At 38.7% G+C, this 15,955-nt stretch overlaps 1 protein-coding gene across 1 annotated transcript in view; it reads left to right on the top strand.

Moving 5' to 3' along the window:
* Positions 1-15,955, top strand: part of myo10l1 (myosin X, like 1) — a 41,325-nt gene that overhangs the window by 15,738 nt on the left and 9,632 nt on the right. The window contains exons 4-24 of the mRNA XM_057337542.1: positions 3,332-3,519; positions 4,748-4,882; positions 7,295-7,419; positions 7,837-7,850; positions 8,016-8,100; positions 8,199-8,305; positions 8,651-8,780; positions 8,871-8,989; positions 9,069-9,215; positions 9,299-9,399; positions 9,508-9,574; positions 10,788-10,880; positions 10,963-11,031; positions 11,102-11,184; positions 11,275-11,383; positions 11,537-11,617; positions 11,939-12,063; positions 12,139-12,268; positions 14,233-14,339; positions 14,726-14,972; positions 15,117-15,914. Coding sequence (XP_057193525.1) covers positions 3,332-3,519; positions 4,748-4,882; positions 7,295-7,419; positions 7,837-7,850; positions 8,016-8,100; positions 8,199-8,305; positions 8,651-8,780; positions 8,871-8,989; positions 9,069-9,215; positions 9,299-9,399; positions 9,508-9,574; positions 10,788-10,880; positions 10,963-11,031; positions 11,102-11,184; positions 11,275-11,383; positions 11,537-11,617; positions 11,939-12,063; positions 12,139-12,268; positions 14,233-14,339; positions 14,726-14,972; positions 15,117-15,914 — 3,060 coding nt within the window. The remainder of the gene's footprint in view (positions 1-3,331; positions 3,520-4,747; positions 4,883-7,294; positions 7,420-7,836; positions 7,851-8,015; positions 8,101-8,198; positions 8,306-8,650; positions 8,781-8,870; positions 8,990-9,068; positions 9,216-9,298; positions 9,400-9,507; positions 9,575-10,787; positions 10,881-10,962; positions 11,032-11,101; positions 11,185-11,274; positions 11,384-11,536; positions 11,618-11,938; positions 12,064-12,138; positions 12,269-14,232; positions 14,340-14,725; positions 14,973-15,116; positions 15,915-15,955) is intronic.

Raw genomic sequence — 15,955 nt, 5'->3', positions numbered from 1 at the left:
ACAGATTTTGTGGCATTTTATGAAAGATAGAAATCCATTATAAATTGTATGCAATCAAACATCAGAAAAATAAGCCAACCAACCAAAATAATTGATGTTCCAGTATAGCTGAATATGTTTTTGGTTGAATTAAAATTCTAAGTTTAAGATTATAAGTCTTTATTTGGGGGACCGCAAAGCGATGCACTCTACACAAAGGGGGTCTTACAACAAAAAAGTTTGAGAACCACTGATGTAAACAACGAGCTACAAGTGTCCGAACGGATCGTCTGCAAAGTGCAAAGCATTAGGCTACTATACAAAAATAGTAATTAACTTCGATGTTACATACTGTAGTGTAATGAAATTCAGTTTAAAATCAGCAGGAGACGAATGTTGCGTAAACTGAATTTGGTGACACTTCAGTGTGTAACATTGAGGTTAATTACTATTTTTGTAGTAACGCTTTTTGGGTTTGAAGTCACTTTGCAGATGCTCCCTTTGGACTTGCCCATGTCGCCTTGCTCATACAGAGATCCATTTATATTGTAAGGCGTGTTTTAAGGAAGATTAGGTTGTAGATCGTTGTCTAAGGAAAGATGTGTCATTTGTGTTATAACAAAGTTTAGCTCAAGAGTTATTGGTACAGGAATCTGCGACTATATGAACCCGCTGTATGGATCTAGTCTGAAACTCTGCCAGCGGGACATTAAACATGAAGTGTTTGTCTGAACTGGCAGGATGTTTTGCGAGACAAGGCAAAAGCTTTGAAAAATAATTTTCTCTTGCCACTCATATTTTTTTCACCACCATGTCCCTTAATGGGCTCCGTATTAATGTTTCTCCTAAAGTTGCTCAGGAGAAATAAAAAGAGAATCTGATGTATAATGTGTAATTCTTGAAACACATGAAGAGTGGAGGTGTAAATGAATGTAGATTGTAGAGGTCAAATAATCTGGATCCGAGTGAATTTGTTCATGAGATCTTGACTTTTGATTGCAGACTTGACAAATCTGAGCTCAGTTTGACACATCTCTCCTCAAACTCTAATGAATGACATTTGTGACATTGCTGACTCTTTTTCTCAGGAGAAATATCTGAGACACCGATTCATTTGCTCTCCATTAATCTCATTGATGCCTTAAAGTGGAATGAACTACCAGCCTCCATCCCAACTGCAGCATCCTTCACAAGTCTCAAAAAACATACCTGTTCCACATTTATTTGACTAACCAATAGCTCTGTATGTCTGTCAAAAAAAACCCTTGTTGTTCATTCTCTTTAATCCTCTAGTAGCATGGCCTTGTAAACTAACGGTACTGTTTAGCGTATTGACAAAATGTTTATGTGCTCTCCTACTTGTAACTCGCTTTGGATAAAAGCGTCTGCCAAATGAATAAATGTAATGTAATGTAGTTGAAATGATCGAGATGTCATGTATGATTCGAGACAGTATAGGGTAAGGAGATGTACTGGTCACATTAGGCTGTGATGATGGTCTGGGTTCAGTGAATAGACGTGTGGCTGGTGTAATATCCTGATCCTGTCCCTCCCTTCATCATTTCCTCTTCTCTGTATGCCAGTAAGAAAGAAAACTAAAAGGCCAAACACAACTAAATCTGGGTATGGATGTTCAGATATTGAATGATTTAATGTGATCGAGGACGTCGCCCAGCGATGACAGGCTTTTATTGGATCAGCAGTGATTCTCTTGACGTGTGTTGATGTGTAATGTAGGTCATGATATCACATTCGAGTGTTCTGCGTTGTTTTCCAGAGGAACTGGGGTTTCCTGCTTTAGTTAAACGAGTGAAATTGAGTCGAAACATGTCGGTCAGTGATGAAGAGGAAACACCGTTTGATTAAAGCGTTTCCACCCTTCAAGAAAAACATCCCAAACCTAAACTGGGTTTCCTAATTCAGAGTTTACTGAAAGAAAGAACCGATGTTCCTGCTACAGTATATACAGTAGAGCTCTGTTGGCCTATTGTTTTTTATATAGATATTATTTCTCTTTAAATCCTCCTCTCAAGCTTCAGGAAGTCACAAAACCCTTATAAATCCACTCCACATGACTCATGCTGCATATTTCAATATAACCTATTATATTGTTATATAATAGGTTATAATATAAAGTTATTAAATATCTGATTACAGTTATCTCACCTGAAGCCCATTGGTCATATGTGTTACACAAAAAAATGAATGGGTAAATATTATATTACAGTTTGGGGGGTTTCTTTTGACAAAGCTCCTGCGCATTTAAACCCATAATGTAATTTATCTGTCTCTCTCAGATCAGATAATGCTTGTACGTAATGAAATGGCAGGTTTAACAAGAAAGCATGTGATGGATAGCTCTAATGTTGTGAACATTACACATCTCCCTCAATGATACGCTGGTTATTGCCCTGCTGATATCTTGTAAATAGTTCTTGTATCAAATGTCTTTTCATTTAAATAAGAAATTCAGAGAACACAAGGTTTGATTTGTCAGCAGGATTGTGAATCTTATAGCACGTGTCTCATGCTTTGCTCAATGGAGTGAATGTGAAGTGGGCAGTCCAATTTCATTTTTGTACATGGATACAGTTGTATACCTTTCCCAGGATGCATTGCACTGTCAGGGTCTGATAGCATTGTTTATCTGACACACACAGCTTTCCTGAATGACAATGAATTTCCTCTCTAGATCACATAACCAACATCCCTTTAGAATGAATAAAAAAACATAATTTCGTAATTAATTCAATTGTTCATTCTGTTTTCTAATATACATATAGTTTTGTATATATATATTTTCCAGTGTACATGTATTTATTGTTCTTTTATTTATTCATTTTATTTTTTTAACCACAAAATTATTTTTTAAAATAATTTCTGTCTCTCCTGTTCATCAGATTTTGAAAATAAAGTTTGAGGTTGTTGGTCACATACACAACCATACACAGTACCACGTGTAGTTAAATGCACAGTTTTATGATAAAAAATGCTATACTTAAATAAAAATAAGCTTAAAATTAAGAAAATTTATATTAAGAAAATTACATATCTGGAGAATGTATAATATGACAGAACAAGGAGACGTGTCATCTCTCCAGGGCAGGCCTCCAGTAAAGTCTGAAGTTAATCTCATCATTGTGTTGTTTCTGTGTAAATCACATTACTGTTAGTTATTCTCTCTAATATATAAAAATGAGGCTCAGTCAACTGTATACACATTAATAACAGCAGTATCTGCTATCACAGGATGGATGGATTTGTGTTGTCCCAGATCAGAACACACATTACCCACAATCCTCCTGTGACACACAGTGATGATTATATTTCCTTTATTCTCTCTCTCTGTCAGACAAACATTGGTTCTATACTGGCGGCTGTGAACCCGTATAAGCCAATCACAGGTCTGTATGAGATCTCTGCCGTGGAGCTGTACAGTCAGCATCATCTGGGTGAACTGCCGCCTCATATCTTCGCTGTGGCCAATGAGTGTTATCGCTGCTTATGGAAGAGACACGACAGCCAATGTGTGCTCATCAGGTAAGATCAAACCCCTCCCTCCCCCTGACACTAAGCTCCGCCCTGTCGGTTACTGTTGCTCATGCTTTACAGAATGTATGGTGTGATGAGATTTCAGTGCAGTTACTGAAAATATATTGTTCAACTTTGTAGTAAGATAAAGTGTGGGAACAGAGACTCAAAACTTATAACAGAAGTGAAGAGAAACAGTCATGTGAGCTCTTTAGTTATGAACTGAATCAATATGTAAATAAGTTAATATTACATTAAAGTCCCAGTGAAATTAAAAATGACGATGCCTATTTTTTCATGAAATATTGAAGCGTTTATTGTAAATAGTTTATCAGTGTGGGTCGTTCTCTTTTTAAAATTCGTGTGGCCTCATAATCTTCAGTTAAAATCTGAAAATGCACTTCCTTCCTGTAATGACTGTCCATCTTAAATGACATATGTTAGACGGCTTGGGCGGAGCATCCGTTAACTCCTCCCCTTCAACTGTCAGTCTGCTGCCATTTCAAAATGCAACGGCTGTTTGTATACCTCCAATAAAATCGCAGAGAAAGACGAAAGCCACACCCACTATTTTTCTCATTAGAAATTCCATTTCACTCGGAAATGCATCAAAATACGGAAGTAAAAACGATCGCAACTTCCGGTTCACGGGGACTTTACCAGAGTTTAAAACACAGTGTACGTACTTCTCAAATGTAGTTTTTAAGATTTTAACTTGATTCTTATTTAGATTCCCAATTGTAAGCTTATAATAAAGATGTATCATATGACATGAAGTATTTTTATTAGTCATTTTTTATTTCAAGAGATGTCATAATAATAATGTTGTTGTTAATTCTGTTTTAATTCTAAATCAATATTTCGGAAACCGGCTCACTTATGTTTTGTCGGGATTATGGTTCTGTCTGGAAAAATATCTATCATTTTTACATCATTGTTTTGTGTTTTGTGAGTAAGCAGCAATGCTTTTGGCTTCATTTATCGAGTGATAACTGAAAGAGATGTTAGATATTATCTCTCATAATCTGATTTGTGTTAAACCTTAATGCTGACTTTAAGTGCTTGTGGTTTAGACTTTCTGCCACAAACTGCGATCAGCTTTCACATCAACACAAATTCAATTCAGACACACAGTTTAAATAGCACAAATGTCAGCTGAAGGTCAGTTATACATGTGTGTGTGTGTGTGTGTGTGTGTGTGTGTGTGTGTGTGTGTGTGTGTGTGTGTGTGTAACAGTGGTGAAAGTGGAGCTGGGAAAACAGAAAGCACCAAACTATTGTTACAGTTCCTGTCTGTCATGAGTCAGAACTCGGCCGGGACGCCACCGACAGAGAAGAGCACACGTGTGGAGCAGGCCATCGTACAGAGCAGGTGTGACCCACAGTGACCATTTACTCAAACCAGCGCTCAGGAGAATCAACTTCATCCCTGACATTCCTCGAAATGAATGTAGACACAAATTAGATTACTGTAGAAACATAGAGTAAGATTATAAACATTGAATGGTGGTGAAACTAAAATAATTTGATCAAGTTAGTGAATTCGTTTTGACGTGTACCTGGAGGCTTGCCGTACCTGCAGCTGTGTGCTTTGTAATGCATGCAAAACGAAACTTAAAAACAGATTACATTTGTTAACGCACCGAACGTACATATTCACTGGAGCCAGCATATAATTGTGGTGTTTTTATTCTTCCACGTGTTCTTGGTTAGAAAACCAAGCATATTTACATATTTAGGCTAAACGTCCGTCCGTCCGTGAATAATAACAGCGGAGAAACGTCGCGTGTGCCGCAGACACTGCAGGCTCAGATAAACCAACAAATCTCAGGAAGTCCCAAAACATAAAGAGTTATCACTAACAGATTCATTAGAGCAGATGGAAAGAGATAAAAAGATAAAAGCAAACTGTAGTTTATATTCTAAATAAAATGAACTGATATTTGATATTTACCCTGTTGAAAATAACCGCATATGCTTGATTAGGTATGTTTTGATGCTGGTTTGACCAGCTTAACGACCAGCACATGACCATCTTAAACCAGCATCAAAACATATCAAACCAGCATCAAAACATACCAAACCAGCATCAAAACATATCAAACCAGCATCAAAACATATCAAACCAGCATCAAAACATATCAAACCAGCATCAAAACATACCAAACCAGCATCAAAACATATCAAACCAGCATCAAAACATACCAAACCAGCATCAAAACATATCAAACCAGCATCAAAACATACCAAACCAGCATCAAAACATATCAAACCAGCATCAAAACATATCAAACCAGCATCAAAACATATCAAACCAGCATCAAAACATATCAAACCAGCATCAAAACATATCAAACCAGCATCAAAACATATCAAACCAGCATCAAAACATATCAAACCAGCATCAAAACATATCAAACCAGCATCAAAACATATCAAACCAGCATCAAAACATATCAAACCAGCATCAAAACATATCAAACCAGCATCAAAACATATCAAACCAGCATCAAAACATATCAAACCAGCATCAAAACATATCAAACCAGCATCAAAACATATCAAACCAGCATCAAAACATATCAAACCAGCATCAAAACATATCAAACCAGCATCAAAACATATCAAACCAGCATCAAAACATATCAAACCAGCATCAAAACATATCAAACCAGCATCAAAACATATCAAACCAGCATCAAAACATATCAAACCAGCATCAAAACATATCAAACCAGCATCAAAACATATCAAACCAGCATCAAAACATATCAAACCAGCATCAAAACATATCAAACCAGCATCAAAACATATCAAACCAGCATCAAAACATATCAAACCAGCATCAAAACATATCAAACCAGCATCAAAACATATCAAACCAGCATCAAAACATATCAAACCAGCATCAAAACATATCAAACCAGCATCAAAACATATCAAACCAGCATCAAAACATATCAAACCAGCATCAAAACATATCAAACCAGCATCAAAACATATCAAACCAGCATCAAAACATATCAAACCAGCATCAAAACATATCAAACCAGCATCAAAACATATCAAACCAGCATCAAAACATATCAAACCAGCATCAAAACATATCAAACCAGCATATGCTGTTTTTTTTCAACAGGGGTAGTTTTACATCGTTTTCAAGTCTATTTCTGTTTATTATATTTTCTGTTCATTTCAATAACGGTGATGTTAAAATACATATTTTTTTGTTGGTCTATCTAAGTCGTGAGTACTTTTTTGGGAAGATCACCCACTAGTTTCATTTTTAACACTTGTTTGCACCTACTGAACATCACATTATCAACATAATCTTGATTAATATCAACATTTACCAACCCATTCTTTTAATATGATTACATTGTGCAATTAGCTTGTGTAATATGAGCTAACACGTGTGTACGGTTTTTCAGTATTTAACAATCAATATAGTATACTGTATATATAAATGCTGTTAATTCATGATACTTTAAATAAAAAACAATGGTAATTATTATAGCCTTATTGTAATATAATCCACTGCTGTACAGAAAACTGGAGTCTGAGTTCTTATGAATTTATGGTGTGAACAAAAAGGGGTCTGAGATCACTTGAGTGCTCAAGAGGAGCAGAATAAGAACTGAGTTCTTACAATACTGGATTTTCGTCTAGTTCCCTTTCTGGTTCACTTTAAGTGAACTGGGTTTGGTTCTTTTAAAACGAACTAGATGGGAAAACACCATTAAACACAAAAGCTGGACGTAACACTTGTCTCTCTGTTTTGTAGCCCCATCATGGAGGCATTTGGAAACGCCAAAACCGTCTATAACAACAACTCCAGTCGCTTTGGGAAATTTATTCAACTTCATTTTTCACAGAGCGGAAACCTTCAGGGCGGATGCATCGTCGACTGTATCCTTTCCACCGTAACCACACATTCATATAACACACTGAGATTCTGTTGTGCTTGTACTCTTTACAAAATGCTTATAGGATGTAGTCATGTTCATGATCATTAGCACAAAATGTTCTTATCCAGAAAAACCACAGCTCCCCCATTCATTTCTTTGTGTTGACCTTCTCAATATGGCGGCGATATCGACCCATGATCCTGTTACACACACAGTAAAATCGCCAGTGTTAAAAAAGACTCTCAAAGTGTGGATTACATATACACTGTGAGAGTTAAATTGACCTTTTTTACACTGGCGATTTTACTGTGCAGTAAACAATTCACTTCTCTTATTATATGGGATATTTATACTAATACTAATTATACTTATAAAAAATCCATCACATGTCTATATTTCCTTCATTTTTCCTATCCAGATTTGCTTGAAAAGGTAAACCCGCAGCCTGCCGTGTGAAATCCTGACTCATACGACAACTCATAGCACAGTACAGGACGTCGTCTTTTCACATGTTTGAGCTTTTGTCTCCGTTAGTTCGCGTAGAAAGAGTCTGAGATTCTCGCCCACTCAGCATGTGGGATCTGACGTGTGTTTCAGAATCGAGTGGTCAGACAGAACCCGGGAGAGAGAAACTATCACATCTTTTACGCTTTGCTGGACGGTGCAAATAAAAGCCAGAAGGGTGAACAAATGCATAGCATTCATAAACAATGAGATGCATCAACAGACGCCTAGACATTCAATTATGATTGAAATATTTGACCTGTCTGTGTGTTTTAGAGACATATTTACTGGAAGATTCCCCTGAATGCTTTCATTACCTGAGCCAGTCTGGATGTGTGAAGGATCGCAGTCTTGACAACAAACAGCTTTACGATGACGTCATGGTACGATAATCAATAACAAACCTAAAGATTGAATACATGATGAGTGTATGTCTGATAATAAACATTGCTCTCTCTCTCTCTCTCTCTCTCTCTCTCTCTCTCTCTCTCTCTCTCTCTCTCCCTCTGTCTCTCTCTCCCTCCCTCTCTCTCTCTCTCTCTCTCTCTCTCTCTCTCTCTCTCTCTCTCTCTCTCTCTCTATCTCTATCTTTCTCTCTCTCTCTCTCTCTCTCTCTCTCTCTCTCTCTCTCTCTCTCTCTCTCTCTCTCTCTCTCCCTCTCTCTCTCTCTCTCTCTCTCTCTCTCTCTCTCTCTCTCTGTCTCTCTCTCTCTCTCTCTCTCTCTGCAGGAGGCTTTGAAGGTGATGGAGTTTTCGGAGGAGGAGATCAGAGACATGTTTAAACTCTTGTCTGGAGTTCTTCAGCTTGGTGATGTTGAGTTCATGACAGCAGGTGGCGCTCAGATCACCACTAAACAGGGTGAGAACTTTCATTCTTTTCTCAGTGCAACATGGACGTTTTCAGTCAAACGTGTGTCAGTGTTTTTCTTTCTCTCCGTCTTTCTCTCAGTTCTGAGTAATGTGAGCGATCTTCTGGGTCTGGACTGTTTCCAGCTGAATGAGGTTCTGACGCAGCGTTCAATGATCCTCAGAGGAGAGGAGATCTGCTCACCGCTCACTGTCGAACAGGTGAGATCACTTTAACTAGTTTACTTTGATGCTCCTTCACATCATTCTGCTTCCCATCATTCTCGATTCTGATTGGCAGGCGATAGATTCCAGGGATTCGGTTGCCATGGCGCTGTACTCCCAGTGCTTCTCGTGGATCATCATGAGAATTAATCAGAAGATAAAAGGCAAAGACAATTTTAAATCCATCGGGATTCTCGACATCTTCGGCTTCGAAAACTTTGAGGTGTGATGTCACGTTCAGACACATAAGACACGCACGCTCACACGTTTATGGAGATCTAACTCAAGTCTGTGTGCTTTCTGAAGGTGAACCGCTTCGAACAGTTTAACATTAATTATGCCAATGAGAAACTTCAAGAATATTTCAACAAACACATCTTCTCTCTGGAGCAACTGGAGTACAACCGGTAAACTTCTGCTCTGTTCTTACATATGTAACCCCTGAAAATCAGCTTTTCTTGGTTCATGTGTTTTGTGAGAGGAGACTGTGTGATGGATTGTTTGTTTTCTCACAGGGAAGGGATTCATTGGGAAGCTATTGACTGGATGGATAATGCTGAATGTCTGGATCTGATAGAGAAGGTAAACACATCACAGTCAGCCGTCAGGGGCTGTTCACATTTATTTAACCTGACTTTATTGGTTTAGATTGTTTTGTTTGGTTTTAGCGGAGCTGCTTCAAGACAAATGGAGGCCCAAAGCTCTTGTTCATTTTTATTTGTTTTTTTGCACGAAATATTTAAAAAGGTTACAGAATAAAAAATAAAGTACATTAGTGTTTGGGCCTATACCATATAAATAAAATATTGAAAAACATTTTTCATTAAGAGAACTGCTGATTTAGTGTTGATGACGACTGGATTACTTAAAGTCCCAGCGAAATAAAAAATTCCAATGCCTATTTTTTCATGAAATATTGCAGCGTTTATTGTAAATAGTTTATCAGTGTGGGTCATTCTCTTTTTAAAATTCGTGTGCCCTCATAATCTTCAGTTAAAATCTGAAAATGCACTTCGCCCTCTAGTGACTGTCCATCTTATATGACGTATGTTAGACGGCTTGGGCGGAGCATCTGTTATACTCCTCCCCTTCAACTGTCAGTCTGCTGCCAGTTACATTTAAAAATGCAATGGCTGTTTTTATACATCCAATAAAATCGCAGAGAAGAAAACGAAAGCCACACCCACTATTTTTATCATCAGAAATTCCATTTCACTCGGAAATGCGTCAAAATACGGAAGTAAAAACTATCGCAACTTCCGGTTCAACAGGGACTTTAAGAGTTCTTGTGTCATTTTGTTATAGTGCAAGTTTGACATCCTATTCAAACAGATGGCGATACAAAGTCAAAAGTTATGTTTTGCAGCTTTAAACTAAATTAATTTTCTCGGCTAAATGAATCTAAAATTTAGGTCAAAATGTCGCCCCCTAGAGGGCTGGAGCAAAACACGCCCTGATAGCGCACATATATCTGAGGAACGTCTATTTGATGTCTGCATTTACATCGGCAAGACGTTTTTTTATTGTTAGCATCTGCAACTTGTCTCTGAGACGTTTCCTGTCAGATGTCATATAAACATCTAGAAGATATCTATAAAATGTTTAAACGTATGTAAAACTGCGCTTTCTTAGATGTTTCCAGATCTTTAGCAGGCATCTTACAGACATATCTGGGTGTGATTTGCAGCTACGAATCTTCGCCACATATTCATACATCCAAAATACAGTTCGATTTTTTACAACTGCATGTGTTTTTCGGCTTTGCTTGCATTAACGTGTTCACGTGTTTGTTCAGAAACTGGGTATGTTAGCTCTTATCAATGAAGAAAGCCGATTTCCCAAAGGCACTGACTTCACCCTGCAGGAGAAACTACACAGCAGACACTCCGTGAGTTTGATCTTCATCATATATGAACATAACAGGACAGAAATACTCCGGAGTTTAATCATGGGAGTTTGTTTTTCCTCAGACGAATCCTTACTATGTGAAACCCAGACTGGCAGATCATCAGTTTGGCATTAAACACTATGCTGGAGAGGTACGTCTCAACAGGTGTGTGTATAATGGTGTTTGATTGTTGTTTTATGTTCTTCCGTGTGTCTCTGTAGGTCTTGTATGACGTGAGGGGTATTTTAGAGAAGAACAGAGACACATTTCGAGATGATATCCTGAACATGCTGAAGGACAGTCGGTAAGACGCACCAAACAACACATACTTTCACAGACATTGTAAAGCAGTCATACCCATTCCATGTGTGTGTGTGTGTGTGTGTGTGTGTAGACTGGATTTCATCTATGATCTGTTTGAGCAAGTGAACAGCAGGAACAACGAGGAAACTCTGAAGATGGGCACGGCAAGAAAAAAGCCCACCGTCAGCTCTCAGTTCAGAGTGAGTTTAAGAGAACAGAACGGTCGTATTCAAATCATCTGGGGCGAATTTATAAATACATTTACAGCACAAAACTGTATTATTCTACATGCGGCTGTACCGTTTCTTTAAGAGTTCTCTCTCATTTGATTGGTTGCGTCACTTGTCACTCAGGACTCTCTTCATTCCCTAATGGCCACTCTCAGCGTGTCCAACCCCTTCTTTGTGCGATGCATCAAACCCAACACGGAGAAGGTGAGAGCTGCCACATCAGCCAATCAGAATGCAGAATGTTATTCAATTCTGATTTATTTTCAGTTTTACATTGTTGGAAAAACGGCAAGAAAAAAAACAGAGTGAAATTTTGTCTATAACAATCTATAACTATAACAAAGAAATCAGAAAAAACGTGTAAAGAAAATGAAGTTGTCTAGTCAAAGAATGTGCAATAACGACGGGAAATAAGAAAATTGGTTGAACTGTCACTCAAAGCGAGTTTAATAATAAATCACCATTCTCTCAGACATTATTTTATTATTGTAGTATTATTACTCGTGCTTTAATTCTCCACTACAGACGCCGAACAAGTTTGATCCAGATGTGGTTTTGAATCAGTTGCGTTATTCTGGTATGTTGGAGACGGTGAAGATCCGCAGAGCTGGGTTTCCCGTGCGCCGCACGTTTAAAGATTTCTTCAGCAGGTGTGTGTGAAAACACTCTCGGCTGATGTGTGTTCGTTCAGACCCTTCGGTTTATACTCGTGTCTGTGTGCGCAGGTATAAGATCATTCTTAAAGAGAAAGAAAAGGCCGCCATGTCCTCCAACGGAGATGAGAAGAAGAACAGCACAGATCTGCTGATGGTTTATGACGGGACTAAGAAGGATTGGCAGCTCGGGAAGAGCAAAGTGAGTCACCTATCGACTCTCATTTCATCCTCTCTCGTGTGTGTGTGTTTCAGAGGTGTAAAGAGTACCTGAAAACCATACTTAAGTAAAAGTACAGATACCTTGCAGTGAAAATTACTCCATTACAAGTTACAAGTCACCAATTCCAAAACGACTTCAGTAAAAGTCTTTGAGTATCTGATTTGAACAGTACTTGAGTATTTTACTCATACTGAATGTAGGCTCAAAGCAGCACTAGTCCTCAACACTTAAGAGACACGTCAGTGAAAAACAAGAAACAGTTGATTCATGAGGAGAGCAATCGCATTTATTTTCTTAAATCATAATAAGACTGAACACCTCAAAATTGCAACAAATCATGGTTGACACCATAACCTACGTCATTACAAACACCCTAAGTCTCATTTAAGCTCAAGTGCTCATAAGTAAACCAAACTCCTTCAAAAAGGTCTCTTCAATATAACAGATAGATAAAATAATGTTAAGTAGAATTAAAAAGTCAAAGCCTTTTTGCACTGGACATGCTGGTTTGGGCCTCATGGCCAGCTGCAGTCATGTCCTCATTTCACATACACTGTTAGCTCTTACCTGCCATTTCTACAGTAATACATTGGCAACACTGTTGCCTGCTAGTTACTGTAGGTGTTTTACAGTAAACTACTGCAATGGCTGTTTGAAGATACATTATAAAGAATCTATTAACGCACTTAAGTCACACAGTCTTAGATGACCAAGTGTAAATAACAGATGAACACAATAAATCTGTCAAGATTTCACCAGAGGAGAATTAAACACAAACATCAATAACATCTTCACATATTACAGACACCACTTTCACTTTATTTCTGTCATCTGTGTAAGATCTTATTGAGATTGAACTCGAGTTCATAGTGGTTCAATTAGCTATGTTTTAAGTCACCATTATGGCGATCAGTGTTTGCTTTGGTTGGACTCTTTGACTTTCTTGTAGCTTTAAAATGTACACTTTTACCGCAACTTTATGTTTGCCTAGTAACTGAAGATACATCTGAAAGAATTCAATCATTAAATAATAATAATATAGCATTTAAGATTTATTAAGATATGTTTGGTAAAGTGATCACATGTTATAATGGAAAGATCTCTGTCAGAAAATCTTTCTTTGCAATTGAGACACAGTTAGACACTTGACATACAAACCTCATCAATGGGGACAAACAATCATGAATGAGTTTTGTACTATGTACCCAGCATGCATTGCAGCATGACGCTGTTCAGTTGATTGTCACCATTGTTGAGATTCATATGTGGATGGTTTATTTCTCTGTGTCCGACTCATTCTATGGGTTAATATATTGTCTTTTGAACTTTTGAAAATTGAAATACTATACATTCTTTTTACTGGTTTACATCACTTCATGGCAATAGTCCCACCATATGGTCAAATTTTGAGCAAACATGTTTAGAGCACATTTAGGAAGAGTTAGTTTTAAAAACAAGAGCTTTTGTAGATGTGTGACCTACAGTAACTAGCTGGCAACAGTGTTGCCAATATATTACTGTAGAAATAGCGGGTAAGGGCTAACCGTGTATAAACCGCCAGCGATTGACATCTACCTGATACTGCACTCATATTCATATAAAGAAGACATGTTGACAAGTTTTTGTAAGTTAGGGCAAAATCCACAAGATTGTAGTACCTTCATTGCCCTGTAAATGGCGATATTAATTATAAGATAGGTGCCATGCAAAATGTAATGTGTAATTGCATTAGTCATTACAAATGTAGTGGAGTAAAGAGTACATATACTTGTTCAAAAATGTAGTTAAGTAGAGAGTAAAAGTTGCTAATATCTTTAATACTCAGTACAACTACAAAGTAGCCAAAAAGATACTTAAGTAAAGTAACTAAGTACATTTACTCCAATACTTTACACCACTGGTGTGTTTGATGGCACTGACCTGTAATAACCTTTGACCTGCAGGTGTTCCTAAAGGAACCTTTAGAACAGAAGCTGGAGAAGCAAAGAGATGAAGTGAGGAGTAAAGCTGGACTGATCATACGAGCCTATATTCTCAGATACATCGCAAGGTGTGTGTGTGTGTGTGTGTGTGTGTGTGAACACTTTTACTGTTTCTCAGGTTTACAGTGACAAGATGAAATATTTGCTTTTACTTTGAAAATCAAAACAGGAATCTTGAAATGTATTTGAATATATTTTTATATAAAAAAATCAAATATTTCTATTATTTTGTCATTTATATTTTATATATTTTTGAAAGATTGTAGCACAGAGTACCTTACAAACAAGGCTTATGTTACTAAGTATTAATATTCATTCATTTTAATAAATCGTGCATCGTGTTCAAACATATTTCATTCATTTAAGAATAAATCATGGATTAAATTAATGCCACAGATATGGAAGCAAACTTTTATCGCTTGTTTGTGTCTTGTGCTCCTTGTTCTCACTTCAGAAAGAACTATAAGAAAGCGCTGACCAGCATCGTGAGAATCCAGAAGAACTACCGCGCTCATCTCTATCGCCGACGGTTTCTACGGCAACGGTCGGCCACACTGGTCCTCCAGAAACACAGACGAGGACAGGTGGCTCGAGGAGTCTGTCGCAAACTCAGAGAGGAGAAGAAGAAGAGAGAAGAGGAGGAGAGGAGAAGGAAAGAGGAGGAGAAGAAAAATGAAGAAGGAAAGAAAGCAACGGCTGAGGTAAAGCTCACTTCCATAATAATGAATGTTTTGAAAAGAAAGTCAACAATACCGCTGAGCGTTTTTCCAGCTTGACCATGTGAAGATCTGTTGTAGCTTTCACTTGTCTTCTCATTGTTCAAACTCTGTATCGCTCTCTGTCAGGCTCCTTGTTCTTCTTCTGAAGAGAGTCGTCAGATGGAGGAGATCCTGCATTTGGAGCGAGAGATCCAACGTCTGCAGAAGAAAAGAGAAGACGGCGTGTCCATGCTGTGCGAGAGCTCCAAACAGGAGCTGCGTTTACGGCGTGACGCCGAGACCTTACGTCAGAAGAAAAAGGCCTCCCGCGCCGCCACCGAATTCTATGACCTGTTAGACACCGGCGGCCCAGAGGTCATCCCCGGTTCTCCCAAACGATCCGCCTCCAGACCCACAACCTCCACAGAGGAAGAGGTAGACGAGGGCTTCCACGCGGAGGAGGAGTGCGTCGCTCTCCAGCGGTTTCCTCCACCTATAGAAGGTCCTGTGGACGAGGGGATTTTAGGCTCTCTGCCTCCTCCGCCTCCTGACTTTGCCGAGGGTACGGTGGCTCCGTCTGCTCCCAACGTGCCCCCCGGAGCTCCGCCCCCGCCTCCGCCCCCTCCACCTCCTCCACTCCCTGGAGAAGCTAAAAACGATGCAGAAAAGCCCGTGGAGTCTAAAACAGTGAAGGCGGATGATGATGATGATGATGAGAAGAAGGAGGGAGAGGATGTGGATCGCTCCAGCAGGGTTACAGCAGCCGAATCTCTACCGGACGCAGAAGAACCCATCTACAGTGTGCCGGGAGACGGGGAGTCAGACTACGATCAGGATGAGCTGGAGGACGGACAGAGCAGCATCGCAGCGACGGACGCAGAACACGCACGCAAATCCACCTGCACCAACGCAAGCCAAGAGTCTTACAACCGCAGCTCAGATTCTGTGAGATTTCTTTACTACATCAGTACATCAGCTCATATCAA

This window comes from Triplophysa rosa, linkage group LG7 (genome assembly GCF_024868665.1).
Source record: "Triplophysa rosa linkage group LG7, Trosa_1v2, whole genome shotgun sequence".
In the NCBI taxonomy this organism is placed as follows: Eukaryota; Metazoa; Chordata; class Actinopteri; order Cypriniformes; family Nemacheilidae; genus Triplophysa; species Triplophysa rosa.
The sequence above is the reverse complement of the archived record's forward strand: the minus strand, read 5'-3'. Positions and strand labels throughout refer to the sequence as shown.